At 37.8% G+C, this 25,000-nt stretch overlaps 1 protein-coding gene across 1 annotated transcript; it reads left to right on the top strand.

The window, feature by feature from the left end:
- Window positions 1-1,064: 1,064 nt before the first annotated feature.
- LOC120521036 (circadian locomoter output cycles protein kaput-like) lies at window positions 1,065-24,686 on the top strand (the record flags this gene model as incomplete). Its single annotated transcript, XM_039742933.1, has 6 exons — window positions 1,065-1,154; window positions 2,768-2,888; window positions 12,150-12,263; window positions 12,896-13,014; window positions 24,447-24,529; window positions 24,625-24,686. Coding segments are annotated over 6 exons (589 nt in total), but the record flags the coding sequence as incomplete, so codon positions are not given.
- Window positions 24,687-25,000: the final 314 nt, after the last annotated feature.

Genomic DNA, 25,000 nt, shown 5'->3' with positions numbered 1-25,000 from the left:
GATAGTCACTTTTTTCTAAGGTCTTTCAAATACAGGGAGCTCCTCAAGGTTGTATTCAGCTTTCTTTATTATTCATGCCTTGTATTAGTGACATGAGACAGGGCAATGACCATTGTTCCCTTTTCAATATGCTTATCACACTGTCATGGTAGGATGCATATCTGGAAAGAACAAAAGCCATTAGACCCACCAAGTTGACTACTGTTTGACTGTTTACTAAATTAGCACAATAATAACTGTCTTTCTCTGAATGTCAAAAAGAGGAAAGGAAATGATAGTTGACTTTAAGGGGCATATATCTGTATGTTCATCTATCATTTTTCTACGGGAGGAGGAAGAAATAGTGGCAGAATATAAATATTTCAGAAACTCATCTAGATAATAATCTAAACTGGAATTTTAAGTAAAAATATCTATTTTAAATGCAGTCATGGCCTATATATCCTTCATAAACCTACACTAATTAAAGTGGACAGAATCTTATGTTTTGCATTTATTGCAGTATAATCCAGTTTATTATACTTTCATTGTCATTGCCTGGTTTAGGGTCTTATAAATCAAAATTTAAGTTTGTTCACTTGCTTATGAAGAGAAGAATTTAAGACAGCTATGAAGTAAAGAAGTGAGGTTTGTCCTCAGTGTAGCAAGTCACTCGTTGTCTCTGTCTGTGCAGCTCAGTGGCCACTTTGGCATGGATCAGTAGCACAGGAACACCCAAAATTAGGGTGACGTGCTGCCAGGAAAGCAGACTGGATAAAAAATGGTAATCATTTATGTTTTAAGTTAATTTCAGATTATGTACTCCTGTTTATATGGTGTGCATATTGATAACATGGAAAAAAAAAACTCTTAAAGTTAGCCGCCACAGTTATGTGGGTAATGTGGAATGGAAACTGTAATATCTGAATTGATTATACAAATAACCTGAAATTATTTTTGTAAAGATAGCACAACATTTCTTATTGTCTGTGAATCTTTGAAATGAATACATTAATGTATATTTACATTTTGCAGTTGTACCAAATTGCTTTTCATATAATTTTAAAATTATTTTCCCATTTCAGGCACTAGATGGATTCTTTCTAGCAATAATGACGGATGGGAATATAATATATGTTTCAGAAAGTGTTACTTCCTTACTTGAACATTTACCTGTAAGTTTAAAAATTATCTTTATTTTTTTTTAATAAACGCCATAGTGAACATCATTTCTTATGTTATACTGTATTTATGTGTTTCTCTCTTTCTTGGTGAAACCGAAATGCAAAATGTGCAGTGCCAGTACTTGCCTTAAAATAACAGTAAGTAATATAGAATAACGGCTGAAAAATGTTGTTCAAAAATGTAATTTCAGTCTCTGTAATTATGAATTTTTAAATATTAAAATTTTTTATACCATATTTAAATTAACATTTCTCCCATGATGATCTTAATACTGTAAACAATTTTAACAGATTAAAAGTTTATGAAAAACTGAGTGTGAGTGACACCTGTGATGAACTGGCACACTGTCCAGGACTGGTTTCTTTCTTATTGTTGCCTGGATAGGCATTGTCCCTTACAGTCTTGATTTGGATTAAGTGGATTTAAGAGTGTTGTATGAAAAATATTAATCCCAGTATTTTGACTAAAGAATAAAGTATATCTAATTAAAATCCAGCATTTAAGCATTGCAAAAGTACCTTTTACTGCAATTACCATTTTGATTTTTTTAGATGCATCCAGCCGAGTACTTGACAGATAGTACTATAGATTTTTCACCTGATACTCTTTGCAGATTGTTTAATCTTTTGCAAGTTAAATGGCTGCTTCGGTGGACCACAATTTATTAAGTTTGTAAACAGATTTGTTTTTCAAGTGTGTGCTTTAGCTGGACTTTAAAAAATGCATTCACTTTCTTTTCTAAATATGGCAGTGTTGTTATTGCTACTTTGTCCCATTGCAACATTAATTGTATTCCCCAGACTAGCATATTCTGTAGATTGAAGCAGTTTCTCCTTAAAGGCTTTTCTTATATGTGTAGCTGTCACTGGTAAGGAATCTCTTGGGGAGATGCTCCCACTCTCTCTAGTTGTCTTCCATGCGATGGCAGAGGTGAGACATGAACATAGTGACTGGAATCAAAGCCGCCACCTCTATAACTTTGCTAAAGGTCTCATTCAGCCAGCAGCAGATCTAGTTGCTTATCTTTTTGATGTTGTTTTCCTGTGCAGCAACCCACTCATAGCCTGGCTGTGGTGCCACTAGTTATGGAATCAATTTATTTTTTTGCCTTTAGTAGTTTCTTGAGAAGTGCAAGCTGCTGAAAAGCATGCATAACGGGCTGTTGCTGATGTACTGACGTTGAACATGCAGCTCAAGCATGAACACATGGGATGAGGATATGAATCAAACTTGGAAATAGGTTTTAAAATAAAACATGTAATTTTTCACCAAAAATCAAAATGTTGGTCAGAAATGAAGGTAGTAAAGGGATGGTAAAATTTTTTAAACCAGAATCACAGTAAGACACACATACAAAGGGATTTAGTTTATCCAAATCATTAATTGTAAATGTTCTGTTACTTTGGTATTTAAAGCATCACAGCAGTGACATCAGATACCACAGGAGTAGAGTTCTGGCAACAAAGCCTACAAAATGACACATAGAGAGTGCTGGTTGGCTGAAGCAAAATTGAATAGTTGGTAAACTGCTTACTGTATAACATCCTGCAAACAATAATATATGTTAATAACAAATAAAATGTTATCTTTTGTTTTTTTTTAGTCCGACCTCTTGGATCAGAATTTGTTAAATTTTCTACCAGTTGGGGAGCAGTCAGAGGTATACAAAGTACTCTCTTCTCAAATGCTTGAAGGAGAGACTCTAACTCCAGAATACCTAAAAAGTGAGTATATAAAAGTAATATACAGTATATACTAACTAATGAGAGTTGTCTGATATTATGGTAATACTAACTTTTCTGTTTGAATATTGTGGCTTTCAATGTCATTTTTTTGAGAGGCCAAATGTTTACTGTACATGGTAGCTTCATTCAGAGTGTCATATGTTGTATTTTTTGGTTTTATCAATTTTCTTACATTATTATTTGATCATTTTTTCTTGTGACTGTTTCTTGTTTTTACTTAATGTTCAATAAAATGTGCATTTTTTTCTCTGTATACATATATATTAGGCTTGGGAAAGTTAACATGTTATTTTTTTGTGATTAATGTGGCCTGTTTAACATGTTAGAAAATAATGTCACATACTGGGCTGGCAACAAGGGATTTTTATTTATTTATTTATTTATTTTTTAAACACATTTTTTTGGCACTAAAACCAAAAAAAATTTGTACCTCTATATTTAACTCACCAGTCTGCCAGGTAGCCTACAGTGCTGACTTTCCAAATATAATGACAAAATTCTGCAAAATAGAAGTGTAATAATTATCCATAACCTTGTTCAAGTTTGCAGTATCTTCTTTAATTTATGCAAAGAATGCAACATAACCATCTGAATAATGCACGGTGTCAGTTTTAAGTGAGACAGCAGCTACTGAGATCCTTTTATAGCATGCCAGGAGCAAAGGTGTAGGTAGAGCAGTGTTTTCTAACAGTTTTTCTGCAGTGGCACACTTTTTGTAATCCAAAAAATCCCATGGCATGATTCCTTCAACCACAAAAGCATTAAATCTATACATGAGCTAAACTGTCCAAAACGGCCAGACTAGGGTGCGGCAAAAAAAGCAGCTTGGACAGTCACTCAGTTTGTAGTGGATCATAACTTATCAGATCCTTTGTAGATTCTTAAATCCAAACTCAAAAGAATATTCCTTCTTCTCATCAGTACAACATAGATATTCAAGAATTGATTATTTTTTTATTGATAATAATTTATTAACCACTATCAGATCTTGTAAGTATGATGCTATTATTATCTATGATCATGACAATCTGATCTTGAAGCTTGAATAACTATGATCAACTCGCTAATTTCATAGCTGGTGTTTTAACCCCCTGTCATTTCCAGATGTGAACTTTACAGAATTCACCTCCAAACAAATTGATTATTTTTTAGAAACAAATGCATCCTCAGTAGTCTATGAAGGACTCCGAAGGTGTTTTTAAGAGAACAGATTATTTCATATCTTTCCAATAAAAATAAATTGGAGACCAAGAAGGTGTAAGAGTTAATCAGCGAACAGATCAAGAATACACCAAATCTCTGAATGAGGCACTTTATGGGAAAAGACAGGTTCTACAATCTGAATTTAACCTCTTGACAATAAAAGAAATTGAACAGCTCACCTTTAAATTGTGGCATTATTATTATGAACATGGAGAGAAGGCTAATAACTCTAAGAAGGTCTTGGCTCAACAAATCCACAAGTATGAAGCTTGCAGTACAATAAACAGAAATTACCAGTGCAGATAGAAATACAATTATTCAACATAAAAATATAACCCACACATTTAGGGAGTACTATAAATACTTGTATTCTACTCAGTTTAAAGAAGACAAGACACAAACTAAGGAGTTTTTGATGTAATACAAATACCACAGCTAGATACTGTTAGAGCAGACTGGATATTATCAACTCATTCCAAAGTAGGAAAGCTGCAGGCCCTGATGTTACCCAGTGGAATATTATAAAAAAAATTTCAACTAAGTTAGCTCCACTATTATTAGTACCATTAATATAAGCTAAAGACAACAAAATTCTACCTCATACTTTTCGCCAACCTTAATCATCATCTTTTTAAAGAAAAATAAGGACTTATTACAATGTTTATCATACAGACCAATTTCACTTCTGAATTATGATTTTAATATACTCTCTAAAGTTCTAGCTAGAACGATTGAGAAAGTGCTTCTGTCTTTATTATCACAAGACTATACCGGATTTTAAATACAGACACCTCGCTTCAATCCTTTGGCATCTGTGTAATGTAACGTACTAAATCTAATGTCTAACTCATCAGAGATCATATTATCTTTAGACGCTGAAAAAGCCAGAGTTGATTGAGACCATCTATCCACCACATTGCACCAGTATGGGTTTGGCCCAAATATAGGTGCATAGATAAAACTACTTAAAATCAGTCTAGAAACCTCTGTTTGCATTAACAACATGATCTCAAACTACTTCAAACTAGAACGTGGTACTTGACAAGGGTGCCTTCTATCACTATTGTTTTTTGCAATCACCATTTTGCCAATGCTCATTCACTTTCAAAATGCATTAGAGTGGGGACTATCGAAGAAGAGCTTGAACAGAAAATATCATTATACATAGATGATATTGTACTTTATATATCAGACCCACAAACATCTTTACCAGCAGTCCTTAATATACTAGCAGAATTTCAAAATATAACTGTACTCAAAATCAGTTTGAATAAAAGTGTGCTTTTTCCAGTGAACTCTATAACACATAATACTGGACTGGATATCTATTGGTTTATTTTATCAGAACAGTTTAAATATCTAGGGGTAAACATCAATATGAAAATCTTTTTTTCAACATAAGTTTTTGTTCTTTATTTCGCCTTATACAATTTCTTGTATTAGGAATTTGTTAGTTTTTGCATACCCCTTGGGGTCAGAGTGCAGGGTCAGCCATTGTACAGCACCCCTGGAGCAATTGCAGGTTAAGAGCCTTGCTCAAGGGCCCAGCAGAGTAGGATCTCGTTTAGCAGTGACAGGAATTCGAACCGGCATCCTTCAGGATACCAGCGCAGATCCTTAGCCTCTGACTTTGCTGTCAGAATGGAAAACAAATGAAATAAGATGTGAACAGATAGTCTACCCTCCATCTCACATTAACAGGGAGAATCAATAAAGGCAAGATGAACATCCTTCCCATCTTCTTTTTCTATTTCGGAGCATTCCTATATACTATATACATAAATAAATCTTTCTTTAAGAAATTATAATCTCAATTATCTGGAACTTGAAACATCCAGACACTCAAAAGTCTACTCAAAAATGACCTAAAGCAGAAAGTAGCATGGCACTACTACCAATTTTATTATTAGACGGCTAATAAGCGAACTATAAAGATCTTGGAATTGAGACCAGGTGATTAATATACATAAACCCGGTCTGCAATAGATAGATAGATAAATAGATAGATACTTTATTAATCAGGAATAAAATCTTCCTTTACTTCTTTATATGCCCTGCTTTGTGCCCCAGTAAATATAAATTATTGTCAATATACCAATAACCCAAGTGTTTATCAGTCACTCAGAATATGGAAAAGTTTTTATCTGTTACACCTCTCTGATAATTACATTTTTCAACCCTCTCAAACCTACCCAGTATTTAATCTTTGGAAAACGAATGGGAGTAAAACTCTTAGCTGTATATAGATATTGTTTTTGCATCATATGAACAGTTACACTTGAAATGTAACTTTCCAGCAACACAATTTTTCCACTACTTTCAAATCAGAGATTTTGCCAAAAGGAACCTACCCAATTTTCCACACTTCCCACCCATTTCTATTCCAATAGAAATATTGATCTGCCTTGAAGACCCAGATAGCATCTCAAAAATATATAAAAGCATCTTAAAGGCTCATCTTTTCCAAGATCCTAAGGTACGGTAGGAAAAGGATCTTTCACTTAATATCTCAGATAAGATTGGAAAACAGCTATGCATGAAATGAACTCCAGTTCCATATATGCAAACCATTCAATAATTCAACTTAAAATCTTTCATCAATCACATTTATCTCATGTAAAATTGTCCAGAACGTATCAAGGGCAAGATCCAACCTGTGAATGTTGTAATCTAGCTTGAGCCGGACTAGGCCACGTGTTTTAGAAGTGCACCAAATTAACATTATTTTGGACAAAAATCTTTGAATGCCAATCAGACAGCCTTAGTGTCACAATCACTCCATACCCATTAACAGCTGTGTTTGGTGTATTCCCAGATGGGTTTAAAGTGAAGAAGGACAAATTCATTGTAATTGCATATAACACACTACTAGCACATAGACTTATCTTGATCAAATAGAAGATTTTGACATTTTATAAGTCAGTGGATAACTCCTGTTCTGTTCTATTTGGGAGAAAATCAAATTCTTACTTAGAGGACCTGTTTAAAACTTTTTTTAAATATTGAAGCATTGCAGGATCAAATATGTTTTTTCTTTTAATTTTTGTCCATGCTGTTGGCCCTCCTCTTTCTCTCAGGTGTTTTTTTTTTTTTTTTCCTCAGACATGGACGTCTGAGATGGAACCCTGTTACCAGAGGTGTTATTTTTCCCTTTTTTTTTCTTCTGTTTTATATTATCCCGAGGTATCCTGTATTTACTCAGCCCAAGGGGCTTTAATTACAGTATTTGAAAGTATATACTGTATAAACATGAGTGGCAGAGGAAAGGCTCAGAAAGAAACAGAAAAGACAGCTAAAACTTCATCCAAGCCTAAATAGGCCTCAAGTTCAAGGTATGGCCTTCCAGAGACTGACCTGGAACAGATAGGCGAAAGCACAGATCACCCGGGACCTGACGCTGCTGCATCCGCTGCTGCATCATTTCCAACCAAGAGCAAATGTGCAAGTGATTCGGGCCAGGAGTACGCGCCAATTCCAGAAGGTTCATTGAAACTGAAAATGGCCTTACTTTCCACACCGTCAACTAGCCCCTACGAAGCAGCAGCACCGAGTCCAACCAGGCTTGCTACTCGACCCACAGAGCACAGAGAAGACCAAAACAAGCAGTCTGAGCTGAAGGTAGCAATCACTGCAATGATCGCCGCTCTCGGGGGGACATAAAGGAGCTGAAGCATAATATAAATAAGGATACAAATGATATAAGGAAAAATATAAAGGACATACACAAGATAAATGAGAAGCTGCTTCAGGATATTAAAAACCAGGAGAAATGTTTAAGTAATCGCTTTGAAGCAACCTTTAAAGGTATGCTAGAAAAAATTAATGGAAAAATCAAGGTAAAAATACCGGAAAATTGGTTTGAAGATGTTAAACAAATCTTCACAACTCTTATTAAAATAAATGAATAACTGGCATCTACCACTGAAGGAAATGGCAATGGCTACAAATTCCAAATGCAAAGTGATTGGAGACAGACTAGCTGCACTGGAAAATGGTTACAGAAGGAATAATATCAGAATTGAAGGTCTCCATGAAAATTGTAAAAGTCCAAACCCAGTGAAATTAATAGCTGAACTATTGTCTAAAATAATTGGAGAGGACTTCAAATCAGACACCAAGGTTTCAGCAGCTTACCACATATCTGGATTCGATTGCCTCAAAACCAAGAAGCCCTATTAAATATAAATTAAATATAATCTTAATTCTCAGACAGGGACAAGAGATTATATTTGAAAATAACTGCATTCGTATTTTCTCTGATTTCTCACCTTCAACAGCTGCTGAACATAATGCATTTTACAGAATTAAACAGAGCTTACGGAAAGCCGAGATCAGATACAGCCTCTTGTATCCTGGTAAACTGAAAGTGGACATTCAAGGCAAGTTCTACATTTTAAGTTCTCCAGGGAAGCAGAAAAAGAGCTAAGAAAATTGATCCCGACTCTTTTTGAAATACGATCGTGAGTCGCATCATGTCCTGGCAAGGCAAAGAAGATCTTACCTGCTGTTTGATTCATTTGCATTGAGACTAGTGCCGTAATTATACATCCTGTTTCCTTCTCGGCTATTTTTTTTTTTTTTTTTGAACGTTTTAATTCCAATTATACAGTATGTGTGTGTGTGTATATGTGTATGTGTATATATATATATATATATATATATATATATATATATATATATATATATATATATATATATATACACATACACATACACATATACTGTATAATTGGAATAAAAACGTGCAAAAAAAAAAAAAAATAGCCGAGAAGGAAACAGGATGTATAATTACGGCACTAGTCTCAATGCAAATGAATTGAGTGGTCCCCGGCCGGGCTCCTCCAGACCGCGAGGGGGCGTCCGTCCTGGTTATGTAGGGGGCCTTGGGTAAAGGGCTTGGAAGCCCAGCCCTGTAGGGACCCGTGGCCACCGCCAGGCGGCACCCCAATGCCTGCATATCCCTGGAGCCCAGCACTTCCGCCACACCAGGAAGTGCTAGGGGGAAGACGACAGAAGACACCCGGACGGCTACTGGGTACGCAGCCGGCACTTCCGCCACACTGGGGTGTGGCTCGAACTGATTGCCGGGAAGCAGCTGGAGCCCATCCGGGTTCCCATATAAGGGGCCGTCTCCCTCCAGTCAGCAGTGGATGTCGGGTGGAATACATATATAATGTGTGTATATATATATATACACAGTATATATATATATATACAGTAATCCCTCCTCGATTGCGGGGGTTGCGTTCCAGACCCCCCCGCGATAGGTGAAAATCATGAAGTAGAAACCATACGTTTGTATGGTTATTTTTATATATTTTAAGCCCTTATAAACTCTCCCACCCTGTTAACATTATTAGAGCCCTCTAGACATGAAATAACACCCTTTAGTCAAAAGTTTAAACTGTGCTCCATGACAAGACAGAGATGACAGTTCTTTCTCACAATTAAAAGAATGCAATCATATCTTCTCTTCAAACGAGCGCCGTCAGGAGCAGAGAATGTCAGAGAGATAGAGAGAGAGTGACAGAAAAACAAACAATCAAAAAATCAATACGTGCTGTTGGGCTTTTAAGTATAAGCACCGCGATAAAGCAGCCGCAAAGAAGGGAGCAATGTGAAGGTAGTCTTTCAGCATTTTTTAGAGTAGCCTCCGTATCTTGTAAACAAACAGCCTCTGTGCAAACAGCCCCTCTGCTTACACCCCCTCCGTCAGGAACAGAGAACGTCAGAGAGAGAGAGCGAAAGTAAAGCAAACAATCAAAAAATCAGTACGTGTTTTTGGGCCACCGCGATAAAGCGGCATTTCTTAGAGTAGCGTCCATATCTTCTAGGCAAACAGCCCCTCTGCTCACACCCCCTCTGTCAGGCACAGAGAATGTCAGAGAAAGACCGAAAAAAGCAAACAATCTGGGGAAGCACATCGTATATGATTGAGGAGTTTTAGTTAATATGTAATACATGCTCTGATTGGGTAGCTTCTAAGCCATCCGCCAATAGCGTCCCTTGTATGAAATCAACTGGGGAAACAAACTGAGGAAGCATGTAACCTAAATTAAAAGACCCATTGTCCAGAAATCCATGAACCAGCGAAAAATCCGTGATATATATTTAGATGTGCTTACATTTAAAATCTGCGATAGAGTGAAGCCGCGAAATCGAAGCGCGATATAGCGAGGGATTACTGTACCAGTAATTACCAACACAGACACACATTTAGAGACTACTATTAGTCTTCATATTCTACTCAGTTTAAAGAAGACAAGACACAACCTAATGAGTTTTTTATGCATTACAGATACAACAACTAGATATTCTTAGTGCATAGGAATTGAACTGCTGAGTGTTATAAAAAATGTAATTTAATTTCAGATTACTTCAAACTAGACAAGGATGCCCCCTCCCACCACTGCTATTTGCAATTGCCATTGAGCGACTTGAAGTTCACTTTGGAAATGCATATGAGATAAATGGCATTATTGGAGAAGGACTTGAACAGAAAATATCACTTACTTAGACAGGGACTTATAGAGCAACCCCGATCTTTTATGATTTGCTTCTATGGTGCTTCACTGCAGCACTGTGAGCTTGCTGTTGCCCTACCCCGGCAACAGACAGTCTTCCATGGTTGCGGCAATCATGCTTTGGGACACACTTCAGTGTGTCGTTCTCATTGGGTGGGGAGGGGGGGGGATCCCAAAAGAGTTCAGGAGCCTCACAATATGAAGAAGAATAAAAGGATGATTCAGCTTCTGACTGATAACTGTGCTGCCCACAACATGCTTCCACATTTAGGTAATGTTCGCATTGAATTCCTCCCACCCAATTGCACAGCAGTGCTTCAGCCATTGGATTTGGGCACATTCACACCCTGAAAGTGTATTATCACAAGGAAATACTGAGAAAAATTTTTGAAAACATAACTTGTAGACGGGAAGAGATTAAAATTAACATGAAAGAAGCTATTGAAAAGATTGCAAACTATAGTGACAAATACAGAATCTCATTACTATGAAATTTTCATTACAGCAAAATATTTTTTAGGTCCCTGGCAGTTCATTGTAACGGAATTTTACCTGTATCCACGCATCCAAAGGGCGAACCTACAAAGACCTAAGGCAGAAGATGGCATGGCTCTACTTACCTTTCAATTTTATTACTGGGAGGCAAATATACAAGCTATAAAAACCTGGACATTGACACAAATAGATGCACACACACAGGCTTGGTCCACAATAAAAAATAAAATTCTGCAGTACTTCTTTATATACCTTGCTTTGCACCCCAGTAAATACGACTTATTGTCAATATATTAACAAGCCATTTGTGCTTCATTCACTGAGAATATGGGACCAATGTATAAAGTACTTCAAGACCTCTGCACGATAACCACCTTTTTCCACCCTCTCAAATGTATGCAGTTTTTATTGTTTGGAAAACATTTGGGATTAAATCACTTAGAGATCTGTACATAGACAACATCTTTGTATCCTACAAACAATTACACTTCAAATTTAACTTTCCATCAACACAATTCTTTCACTACCTCCAAATTAGAAACTTTGCTAAACAAAATCTGCCCAATTTTCCTCACTTCCCACCTATTTCTATTCCGGAAAAAATATTGATCAGTCTTCCTTTCAAAGATTCCAGAGTACAGTTGGAAAATGATCTCTTACTCAACATTTCAGAAAAGGAGTGGAAGGTAGTCATGCATAGAATTCTCTCTCTAGCAACATATGCACAAAGCATTCAATTATTCAACTTAAAATCTTTTATCGAGCACATCTGTCTCGTTTAAAATTGTCCAAAATGTTTCCAGGGCAGGATCCAACCTGCGAACGTTGCAATCGAGCTCCATCCTCATTGAGTCACATGTTTTGGGCCTGCACCAAATTAAAGTCATTCTGGACCAAAATTATTAAATGCCACACTTGTAGGTTTATGTGAGTTGTCCTCTTACTTTTTTTTCTTTCTTAGCATTCAAAAGTCAGATATTTTAATCTAAATTAACTTATTTTCTTTGTTCATATGCAGCTAAAAATCAACTAGAATTTTGTTGCCATATGCTAAGAGGAACAATTGATCCCAAGGAACCTCCAGTTTATGAATATGTTAAGTTTATAGGAAATTTCAAATCACTCAATAACGGTATGTGTTTCAGTAACCAAAACTTATCTTGCTGTTTATTCCTTATGTTCTGCTGAGTTAACATAGCATTAAAAAGATGGCCCTGCTTGTTTCTCAGGCTCCATTTAACTGGAACTGGAACTTTCTTGGCCAGCAAAAAGGAACATACTAAATATAATATACTGTACTCTGTACATGTGATAGTAATGATCTTTTAAACTTATTAAAATATAAAAATATAACATATATTGTAATAATGTCTCACATATTCTTAACTGATGTGCCCATAGTCTTTTGTTTTCTGATATCATTACATCTAAGCTCTTCATTAAGTGAATGTAAAACTCATTTGATCTAAGAGCTAGTCCAATATATTAACCACATCAGTATGTTTTAAAGTTGATAAAATGAAAATATATATAGGCTAAATGTATAGACTATTGTGATTGACAGAGTATTTTCTATAAAGCACTATATTAATATGGTAGTGTACATTTTAAGAATTAATTTTATTCATTATGTGTTACAAAGTGAAGCGTTGCCTGCTTTTTCTAGTTTTGGCAATTTTATTTCACATTATGATTCCAATAATCATCAGTGCACGTTAAAGTGTATTTTTCTTATTTGTTTGTTTTAATAATTTATTTGCTTAGTGCCTACTTCAACACGGAATGGTTTTGAAGGAGTTATACAAAGGTCATTAAGGCCTTCATTTGAAGACAGAGTCTGCTTTATAGCCACTGTTAGGCTAGCCAAACCTCAGTTTATTAAGGTAAGGTATTAGTTTGTTTTTTGCTCTCTGCATTAAAAACTTGGATCAATTCTTCTTTATTCACATGTACAGTATATGTTTTTGCTTAGCAGTGTTTTTGCAGTGAAATAATATCCGTCCATGCATCCACTATAAACCACACTACCCTATTCCTGCAGCTCAGGTGAAAGGCTGGAATCAGTCTTTGAAAGGATAGGTAGTTCATCATAATACACTCACACACAAATGCTTATAAACTGAGCCAATTTAGATAAAGCAATTAATCTTGTATACACTTTTGTGAGGTCTAATATGACAAGAGTACACCCAAGATAAATCTATGCAGTTACATCCAGAGCATGCAAGATCAGTCACAAATACAGTGCCCAGGACACCAGAGCAGTTCTAAACCTATTAACATAAATAGATCCTGACAATATATGGCCATTTGACAACAGAGGAGAGGAAGATAAAAGCTCCACTCTGCAGCATCTTTGGTGAAAATAATCTCTGGGACGTCCACAGTCAATTATAAAGCAAAGCCAAAAGCTTGGACACAGTCACAGTGGTTCATGGTTCTTCAGACCAGAGCCTACTGTTGCCCACCCCCTCTTGGACATTCTACAGTATACAGTTTGTCTTTGGAAGGCCATATGATGACAAAATTTTTTCATCTTTTGTTTCCAAGGCTCCATGCATCTCTAGTGACTTCCCTAGAGTAGGAAAACTGTGGAAGTAGAGCAATGGCTCCAAATATCACAGTAGGATACTAGTGAAAGAAGCAGCAAGAGTGTTAATAACGGTTCACAATTATTATAATACTTGTACTCTTTAGTAGGAATGAGTAACAGACATATATACAATATGCACCGTTGATCAGCAGCTCTAATCTGGGTAACCTAATTGTGTTGTCAAACTACAAACAAATTTTGTAAATCTTATTTGTAAGTTAAATTGTTTATAAATCATAATATTGTTGTGTACTTCCTTTTTTTCGGTGTGGGTGAAATACTCTCGCAATAACATGGTCCAGGTCAGTAGATCCAATATCTTCAGCAAACAGTAGTCAGTAAGGGTACATTTATTCCTTTCATTATCACTGTCTGGGTTGAGGTGCTTTAGCTCTAAGCACAGAGCATATATATGTATCTATCCATACCCAAAGCCTGTTATCAACTGCTACCCAACAGCCCACTGAAATGTGTGCCTCTACATTAGCTCCAGCCACATGAGTGACACATTTTACTGTCATTGCACAGGTACATTCATTATGATTAGTTTATTTAATTTTTTGTACAACATAATCTCTGGGCTGAATTTTTCTTTGTTTAGGCATGCAGTCAGATGCAGCCTTGTCCATTCTTTAGTGACAAGTAGATTTGATGATTCAGGTTTTATGAGGACCGAAATGTGCATCTCCTGTGGTTCTTCAATATCAGTTCTTTTTACGGAAATCCTTTTGACAGTGTGCAACACATTGTTTACTTCAAATGCATATTTTGCTGTTCATATTTTCATTAATATAGCTGTAAATTCTTTCATCCTTGCATTGACTTCTACACTATCTTTGTAACTAAACAACAGAAAGCACACAAAGTACCTATGATGAGGTATCATTCACATTTGCCACTTGTCCACTGATGTGTTTGAATGTCTCTGTTGGACTAGGTAAACTAAAGCACCACTGCTGTTTACCATTCCAAAGTACCATCCCCAAGATGAGCATCTCCTTTATGGGGTGTTGGATTGGTTTAGAAACGTGATGCTCAGTTAGCTGTCTAATTGTGCCCACCCAGTTTTAAGCAAGATTCACTTGTGGCTGTTTCCAAAGGTCTGGCTTCACCAAGACTAACGTTAAGGGTGTCTGAGTAAAATTAATGAAACAATGACTGGAGAACTTATTCCAGTATGTAGAACAGAATATTTTGTGGGCTTGCTTGAATATAAGGGTAGCTATGTATGAATCCTATCACCGTCTGAGCACATATAGAAAAGTAAGCAACGTCTAAGATGGAAGTATTGGGTTTACATCAATAATGAGGACCTTTGTGAGGTATGGGTCTGTTGCAGAGATTTCCAGGAGGGTGCTATGGAAATGGAGACAGATGTACTGTTCCAAAATAAAAAAAAGAGCAAGAAAAGGCAGAATAGGAAGAGGAAAACTGAGCCTGAGCTTTATGGCAGAGGTTACAAGCATGAGCTATTCAAAGTGGCCAACTTGAAAACTTATACCAAAAGAAGTAGACAGAGTTAAGAGGATCGAGATTGAGTTAGCAAATTAAAATCTTTTATTCTGGGATAGCACATCTAAAGACTTGGAAACATCATGGATGTTTTATTTTACAAAATGACAAAACTGGGTGAATATTGTGAGTTATTTTGTGTTCATGTTTTTTAGTGTTATTTGTCTACTGTATATGTTGGGAAAGGTATGGTTACGGAATTGGAATATTGTTATTGAGTTAGTTTGTAGTTGATTTATTATATCTTGATTCTCCACTCCTTTTCTTGGGGTCCCTTTTTTGTATAAATTAATTTTACCATCTATGTAATCTGCCTGCACCACAGGAAGGGGTCTGAAGACAATTTGGGGTTGACATGCAATCCATATCTAACACATCGCTATAAACGTGGTGAATCTTAGCGGTTTCAATTGCCACAGAGTGGTGTCCACTCTGAGGATCAGCAGTCATAACCTATTTTTGTCTTAAACCTGTTTCTTGTTACACCATTAAGAATGTCCTTAGTACAGCCAGGGCAGGCTAGCGTGGAGCCGTTTCACTTGCTGGGTCAAGACATGGTAGCAGACTGCCGCCACGTTATGGTCAGGGCAACTTCAGCGTGGTGGGATCGGCCGACCCTGTTGTGATCTATTTACCTCGATGACCCTCAAGGACAGGAGGAAATAGAGAGCGATGGGTGCATGCCGCTATTAAATGAACTGGCCGGCTGCCTGGATTTTCTTGATCAGCGGCTAATGTCTGTGGTTGAGAGCACTCTTTCCTGTGAGGATGCTATTAGAACCCACATAATGAAATGCACGAACAAATGAAGGAATGTGTGTAACATCAGAAGAGAACTACAGTGGGGTAATGTACAGGGTTTGAAGAGGTGAGATCAGCTGTGGAAAGAGCACCTCCGTAGTGAAATATGTGACAGTTTGCAATTGTTTTTTTACTGTTCAAGCACATTCAACCCCACTGTAGGAGTCACATATTTGTCCCAGCTACATGCCTCACTCAAAGCCAGTGATTTGAGTGGACTTTCCTAAGCTTGGTGAATACTGTGCGACGATGCTGGTCCCCTACAGACTCCCTCTTCCTACATGTGAGTCTGTTGAACCAACACCAATGATAGTTATGACTGAGATGAGCTGACAAATGAGGACAAATCTCATTGACACCAGGGGATGGTGTAAAATGCTCAGGTGCTTTTATTAAAAAAAATCCAAAACAAAAGTAAAACCAAAAGTGTCCATTATGCAGTGTTAAAAAAAATCAAATCCATAAAATCGGTAAAACGTAGAGATAAAATCCACATTAAATAAATCAGTTAAAATAGAGGTTAAAATTCAGTCTCTCTTCACCCGATCGCAGCCCACCACCTTCTGTCTCCCCAGTTCATCCATCACAGGTGTTGCCGGTGGAGCCTCTGCAGCACAAACTCCTTTCTGCCGACCCCAGTCTTGGCTGGCATCACACCGCGCAGCCAGAACGTCCGAGGTTGGCACAACTCCTGTCTTCCTTCACGCTCCCTCAGTCGCTCCTCGGATCCATTGGGAGGTCTTACGTCTCACTCGCCCCACTCTACACGCTTGGTCAGTGGGGCAAACCAGTCCCTAGAGCACCTTAGCTTGTGCTCCTTTCGGGAGCCCCAGCTCGAGCTGCCTTCTCCAAACAGGTGGCCCGATTGTCTCTCTCTGATTAACCTTCACCATGTATTAACTTCCATCATCCGTCCTGTTCTTTCATCTCTCTTTTACATTTTTCATATATCCTCTCTCTCTCTTTGTGGCGGCCCGTATTTATACACACACACACACACACAAACACACATACATCTCCGTGGGTGCATCTCCTTAATCACACGCTGCAGGTGCGACTCACGCCAATTACCTCATTAACTCCCCTCAGCCGTGCAGTCGCGCCCATGGAGACTGACACGGCTTTATGGATTTAAAATCTGGCCATATTTTGTTGTAGCCGCAGACCCGCTATACCACATACTGTACTACAGGGGACATAAAAATGCTTCAGCCTGTTCTATGAAGTTGGTTATCAGTAATTCCCCTGAGCATAGAACTATTGGGGGTGATTAATGCAGTGCTACAGGGAAGAGGGAAAATGACCAGGGGTTGGGACAGCTTTAAAACAGCAGACAGAATCTGAGAATAAACTCTTGTTCATGGTACCACAGCCCAATCAGTCTATCCAGGACTTTGCTTACGACTGTCAGGCTTTGTGTTTGAAGTGCAGCCTCAGATGCAGGAAGAGGAGATACTTTGCCACTTGCGAGAGGGGAGACTGAGAGGGTAGTAACTACTGTTGACGGGCTAGTAAACGTAGGCTCACTTGAAGAGCAGGACTGAGCTTCTTGCAAAGATTACTGGAACAAAGTACATTATAGTCTAAGAGAGACTCCATCTTCCATATCCTCTAAAAAAAAGGAGCAGCCCAGCAGACGCTGGACTCACTGTTTTTTCTTTTTTACCACCCCTCTGGGTGGTCTTTGTACAGTTAAGGGGTTGGATACTGGATGCTGTGGTGAACATGGGAAGCCAATACACCTTGATACACCTTATGCTAAATGTAAATAAAATGTCGCCTCACTCAACTTCACATCCATTTCTTGAGCCAAATAGTGTCAGCAAAGGGAGTTGGAAGTGGACCCAGAAAAGGCCAGTGCCTTACAGAACTATCCCATGCCTTTGGACCTTAGGAGTCTGCAGCGGTTCCTTGGATTGGTGGGGTGGTATCATAAGTTTATTCCTCACATAGCTGTTACTCTTAACCATCTAAAGAAAAAGGATGCATCCTGGAAATGGACAGCTGAATGACAGGATGTGGTCAACCAACTTAAAGCGGCTTTTCAATCTCTGCCCATCATGGTTCAGTCAGACCCCATACTGCCCTTTCAAGTCCAGACTGATGTCAGCAACCTTGGCCTTGGTGCTGTTCTATCTCAAAAGAAGGAGCCAAGGTAAACTATTCCACCTCTAAGAAGGAATTGTTTGGCGGTGGTCTGGGTGGTGAAAAAAATGGCTTAATTTTTTGGAAAGGATTGATCTTAAAGTGTACACAGATCACAGTACTGTGACCAGGATATTTAATCAGTCCAAGACATCCTCCCGATTGACTAGATGGGTACTGGGTCTCCAGGGTTTCACCTTTAGGGTGTTCTACTGAAAAGGATGTAGCAATGTGCTCCCAGAAGTGTTGTCATGGATCCTTGAGTCAACAGGTATTATATGTATTGCTCCAGACCAAAATTAGTGGACTCATTTGCTTCTGGGCTTACAGGACTTAACTAAAGTACAACATGTGTATCAAGTATGCCAAAAGTGTAGGGAGGACTTCAGTAAACAAGAGCCTGGCTGCATTCACTTTCAGGAACTGCAGGAGGTAATATGAGGTAAAACCATCTGGTGGTCGGCCAAACGTGAATCATAAATCTATATCCCCTCCTACACATCCTCTCAGCTAGGTATATCCTGTGAAAAGCCCAGTCAGTATTTGCACAACAATCGCTACACAAGTTGCTGCTATAATGTCGAGTGAAAAAAATCGAACATCAAATCATCATCAAATTTTTCACAAAATTGAACAAAATGGCCAAAGAAATTTATGAAATGATAAAAACAGTGTATGGTGATAACAGTTTGTCTCGTACACAAGTTTTTGAGTGGCACAAACTTTTCAAGGAAGGACAAGAAAATGTGGAAGACTTTCAACGCCCATGTCGAGAGGAAGTGGGTGCTTCACCAAGATAATGCTCCTGAGCACAATGCTTTTTCCGAAAAGCAGTTTTTGACTGACAGAAACATTCCTGTCCTTGTTCATCCTCTCTGTTTGCCTGATTTAGCTCCCAGTGATTTTTACTTGTTCCCGAAAATCAAAAGTGACCTGAAAGGAACACATTTTTCTTCAATGGATGAAGTGAAGACAGAAACAGCAAGCTTGTTGAAGAGCCTCAAGCAATAAGACTTCTAGCACTGTTTCAATCAATGGAAGATGCGTATGGAGCGGTGTAGAGATCGGGAGATGGAGTATATAGAAGGTGACAATGTTTAGAATGCTGTGATTCATCTATAAATTTTTTTTTGCCAATCCGGTTATTATTGTGTCTCACCTCGTATATTGATCTATGAAATTTTTTTGTCTAAACTCCAGCTTGTGGTCCCTGAAGAGTATGTCCCTGTGTTCCTCCAATATTATCATAATAGCCCATTTGGTGGACATCTTTGGTAGGTTGAAAACTCATTAAACGTACTGGAAGTGGCATGGTAGCCTCACTGTGCAGAAAGATGTGTAGGATCTTGTGAAGAGGTGTCAGACATATCAGATGATGAAAACTGTGGTGTCTGAACCAGTAGAGATGTTGGAAGTTGACATGATGATACCTTTACCTTCTACTTCCACCAGGATGACAGTCTTAATGGTCATCAAAGATTATTTTTTGAAATTGGTGGAGCTATTTGCCCTAACGAACGCCAAAGCCCAGAAGATCTGCACCACCCTGAAGAATAAAATATTTACCCGTTTGAGGGTGACAAAGTATATAGTATCTGACTAGAGGTCAGTAGTTCACCAGTGAACTAATGGAAAGGCTGTGTGCTATCTGGGGTGTAAAGCAAAAACTGACTATAGCCTATTATATTTAGACCAATTTGACAGAGATTGTGAACCAAACTTTAGACTTTGCTGGCCTCCTATGTGGATGACCTTCATCAAGATGGGGACAAGTGGATCCCAGAGCTGTGATTTGTCATTAATATGGCAAGGATTGAGGCTACTGATGCAAGACCTGCCTTGGTAGCATCAGGGTGACTGTTAAAGGGCCCATTCAATTGTTTATTAACAACACCTCCCTTACCCGACACTCCCCAATACCATGCACTTACCACCTTGGATCCATCAAGGAATGTTCAGAAGAGATTGGTGAGGATAACAACCAGACTTGCAAGAAACTACAATGTCTACTGTAGTAAATAAAGTGCACTACTCGGCAGGTGATCTGGTTTGGGTTAGGACTCGCCATCTCTCTGATGCAACTAAAAGGTATTCAACCAAGCTTGTACCTAAGTGGACAGAACCAGCTTTAATTTTGAAGCAACCCAGGCCAAATGATTACGGCATACAAAATGATGAGGAACAAGATATAAAACAAATGCTCAAAAAAATGACAACCCCCAAAAAAGGAATGGTTTAACAGGTGTAGGCCACTGACATTTTTCCCCTCCTCATCTTTTCAGACTGTATTTTCACTAGTTTTGCATATTGGCTATGGTCAGTGTCACTACTGGTAGCATGAGGCGATATCAGGACCCTACAGAGGCTGATTAGGTATTCCAACTTCTCCAGGATGGCACATCAATACATGCCATTGGCTGAAGGTTTGCTGTGTCTCCCAGCACAGTCTTAAGGGCATGGAGGAGATTCCAAGAGACAACCAGTTACTCTAGGAGATCTGGACAGGATCGTAGAAGGTCCTTAACCCATCAACAGTACTGATATCTGCTCCTTTGGGCAAGGAGGAACATGATGAGCACTGCCAGAGCTCTACAAAATGACCTTCAGTTGGCCACTGGTGTTAATGTCTCTGACCAAACAATCAGAAACAGACTCCATGAGGGTGGCCAGAGAGCTTTACATCCTGTAGTGGGCCCTGTTCTCACTGCCTGGCACCATGGAGTTCGCTTGCCATAGAATACCAGAATTGGCAGGTCCACCACTGGCGCCCTGTGCTTTCACAGATGAGAGCCAGTTTACCCTGAGCACATGTGACAGATGTGAAAGGATCTGGAGAAGCATGGAGAACTTCATGCGCCTGCAACATCGTTCAACATGACAGGTTTGGGGGTGGGTCAGTGATGGTCTGGGGAGGCATATCCATGGAGGGACGCACAGACCTCTATGGACTAGAAAATGACACCTTGACTGCCATTAGGTATCAGGATGAAATCCTTGGACCCATTGTCAGACCCTATGCTGGTGCAGTGGGTCATGGGTTCCTCCTGGTGCACGACAATGTCAGGCCCCATGTGGCAAGAGTATGTAGGCAATTCCTGGAGGATGAAGGAATTGATACCATTGACTGGCCCCCACACTTGCCTGACCTAAATCCAATAGAACACCTCTGGGACATTATGTTTCGGTCCATCTGAAGCTGCAAAGGTTGCTCCTCAGACTGTCCAGGAGCTCAGTGATGCCTTGGTTCAGATCTGGAAGGAGATCTCATTAGGAGCATGCCCCGACGTTATCAGGATGCATATAAGCATGCGGGGGCCATACAAACTACTGAGTACGATTTTGAGTTGCTTTAAAGAAGTTTTGGAAAGAAGGATTAGCCTGCCTCATCATTTTTTCACTTTGATTTTCGGTGTGTCTTTGAATTCAGCCCTCTGTAGGCTGATAATTTTCATTTCCATCAAATGATGTGGCAAACTTTCGTTCCTAACACGTTACCCAATCCATATCAGTATAGATATCCAGCATGATTTTTTTCCCATTGAAATCTGATGTGTTTTGAAAGTGTTCATTTAATTTTTTTGAGCAGTTTAGATACTGTAAAGGTGGTTAACCTTAGGCATAACTTTGGACAAGCTCTGAGAAAGGCTGGAGGTAGGGAATAATGTAGCACTGCCACATAAATTTATTTTTTGTTTTTTCTTTTGTCACTCTGTTGTGTTATTACCAATGATAACCCTGTCCCTGTCTGAGCACATATACAGTAGATAACAGTGTAAGGCCTAAGATGGGTGTATTGGGTATATGTCAATTGGGACGACCTTTGTGGAGTTATGGTTCTGTTGCAGCAATTTCTGGGAGGGTGCCATGAACACGGACATGGATGTACTGTTTTTAAAAAGCCTGTTAAAGCAGGAAAGGAAGAGGAATACAGAGCCCAAGCTTTATGGTGGAGGTTACAGGTGTGAGCTTTTCGAAGCAAGAAAAGAGATTGCCTCAGTGGACTGCAGAAACCCTACACAGTCTGGAGGTGGCCCGATAATCAGAATATATATGTTGTTGAATTTTTATGATTTGCATGATTCTCTGCTCTGTTTCTCTGGGTCCCTCTTTTTGTATAAATTAGTTTTACCATCTGTCTAGTCTGTGTGCACTGCAGGAAGGGGTTCAAAGGCAAGTTCGGGTTGACATGCAATCTGTATCTAACACATCACTATAAATGTGAATCATAGCGGTTTTGACCGCTACAAGATACATTTTTTTAGTGTATGTGTGACAGGTGCTGCACAACATTTACAAGTATTTATAGACTGTATCATGTTTTATTACTTTGAATAATTACACTATAGCTTTTACATGAAGCCTGATTCATCTTTAAGTTTAAAAGTTATTCTAACAGACCATAATATAAATAGAGTGAAAATACTGAGAATGACTTAAATGAAATCATGCACAATTCATACAAATCAGGTACAGTTTTAATTAAATGAGTTTCTTCTCCAAGATCTGTTTCTTGGCTACAGTTTTTTGTTTTATTATTGTGCTCCTGACTACTGTGTTTGTTTTTGTGCTTAAATATGTTGCATCTTTTACAAAAGTTATACTTCTAGTTCACTGTATTTCAAAAGCCATAGTAGCTGATTAATTGTTGATATATGAATGTAATTTCATTATTGATTCAATTTTTATCTGTCACACCTTTCATAATGAAAAGTACTTCATGTCACCATGCAAACAGTGTAATACCCATAACATTTTATGCATGTACAGATCTGTCCACTAATTAATATAAATTTAATCTGTTGAAGAGCATTGAAATTCAAATGTTTTCTGAACTTTGTTTTTCCATAGATAGGTTTGTGGACTCTACACCAACAATATCTGGTTCTAGGCAGGAAAAATATTGTTCATTGCGTGGATGGGTTTTAAATAAAGACACGTACTGTAGAACAGTAACATAATTGTATTATTTTGAGATTATAAGGGGAAAATATGTTGAAATTGATCATAGATTTTAAAAATAAAAATGCATTTCACCACTTTATATTGTTTAAAACATAAAAATAATTTTATGATCTTTTATGGTCTGTCATCTATAATATTATATCCTATCAATTTTCTCAATCAGAATTTTTAATTTATACTTAGTTTACTTATTTTTGCTTGAATATTTTTATTCATTTCTATCCTTCTAAAATGTGTCTAGTTGTTGCATTACAATGATGCACTGTAAACATTGACTGTTTGATCCAGGGTTTTGATAGGTTTTTTTTTTACTGAAATTTAATAACCCCAACAGGAATAATTGCTTAACTAACTCAAATACAAAAGAAACCGTAGGCACAAAACAATTCCACAGTTAGCACTCTTGGTACAATCCAAGCACTCCAGTTGAGAAATGCAAATGATGGTGAATAATGAAATAAGTGAACAACCTTCTGAATGTTATGTAAAGTTTCATTCTACCTTGATACATAAAGATTGTGTGGGGGACCAGCACACAATTCTAATCACAACTGTAATCCTCGTGGTGTATATAATGGTAATCCAAATGTTTTGCTGCAATGATAAAAATGGTGCAAACACAAAAGATGATAATGTTCATGCCAATTTCTTACAAAATCCAGCGTATCATCTTGTTTTTCCACAGCAACAGCTAAAGCTGCCAAAGAGCACAATACACCTGAGGCTGCTGGGAATTTCAGTCCATTTTTAGTAATGCAGCTACAAAGAAGTGTCTATGAACAGAAGCTACACTAAGGAAATGTATATGTGGACATTGATGTTTAAGAACAAGAAGAAAAGAGCTCTTAATTAATAATAACTGTTAAGATTGCAATTTGCAATCTTTGTATTTGTCAGTAGAAAGCTTCAGTCATGTCATTGTTACTATGTAATCTAGCTTAGAGTCAAAACACATTACGAAGCAGAAATGTAAATTATCATTTCCAGCTAATACAGCCATTGTCCGACTTGTGATATTAACTTTGAATAGCTAATAGCTTCATCTTACCACATGGAAGAAGATCAGGAACACTCCCAAAACAATCCCAATCAAAGGTTTTCTGAAGGTTTGTGTTCACTGAGACATGTACACTGTTGTTATTGCTGAATGTCACATTATCAGATGCTTTTTCTTGCTAAAACACATAGTCTACACTCTCCTGAAATTAACTTGTATCTTACTGGGAAATTTTGGTTTTCTGGTTGTTTCTGTTCATTATAATATATTACATTTCTTGTACTTGCATATTTTATGATAATTAGGAAATGTGCACTGTGGAAGAACCTAATGAAGAATTCACCTCAAGACACAGTCTAGAGTGGAAATTTTTATTCTTGGACCATCGGTAAGTAAATGCTAGTAATTTAAATATCTTAATAAAAAATACTTTATTCAACTTTTTTATCTTCTCATCATGCTTTATCCTGTATACGGTCACAGGAAGCCAGAGGTTATACTAGAAGTAATGGAAGTAAAGCAGGAACCAACCCTTCAAGAGATTGGTAATTCATTATAGAACACAGTCATGCACATATTCATACTTGCTTAAGTTGAACTCTGATATTTTACCTGGAAACCAAGAATACCTGTTGTCTAAGTATTTTATGGTAGCGCTGTGCCTGCTACTTCTTTTTATCCAATAAATTTACTGTAGAGAGTTTTTTTTTTTAAATAACACAATAAACAAATCATAGTTGAGAATGTAGCAAAGAGTTAACTTGAACTTGTAGCATGTGTTGAAGTTAAATTCTTGTTTAGTTCAGCCTTTTTTAAGTTTATTGATAGTAATGACATACTTGGAACAGGCAAACAAATA

This window comes from Polypterus senegalus, unplaced genomic scaffold (assembly GCF_016835505.1).
Source record: "Polypterus senegalus isolate Bchr_013 unplaced genomic scaffold, ASM1683550v1 scaffold_2419, whole genome shotgun sequence".
In the NCBI taxonomy this organism is placed as follows: domain Eukaryota; kingdom Metazoa; phylum Chordata; class Cladistia; order Polypteriformes; family Polypteridae; genus Polypterus; species Polypterus senegalus.
This window is presented reverse-complemented; position numbering and strand designations above follow the sequence as displayed.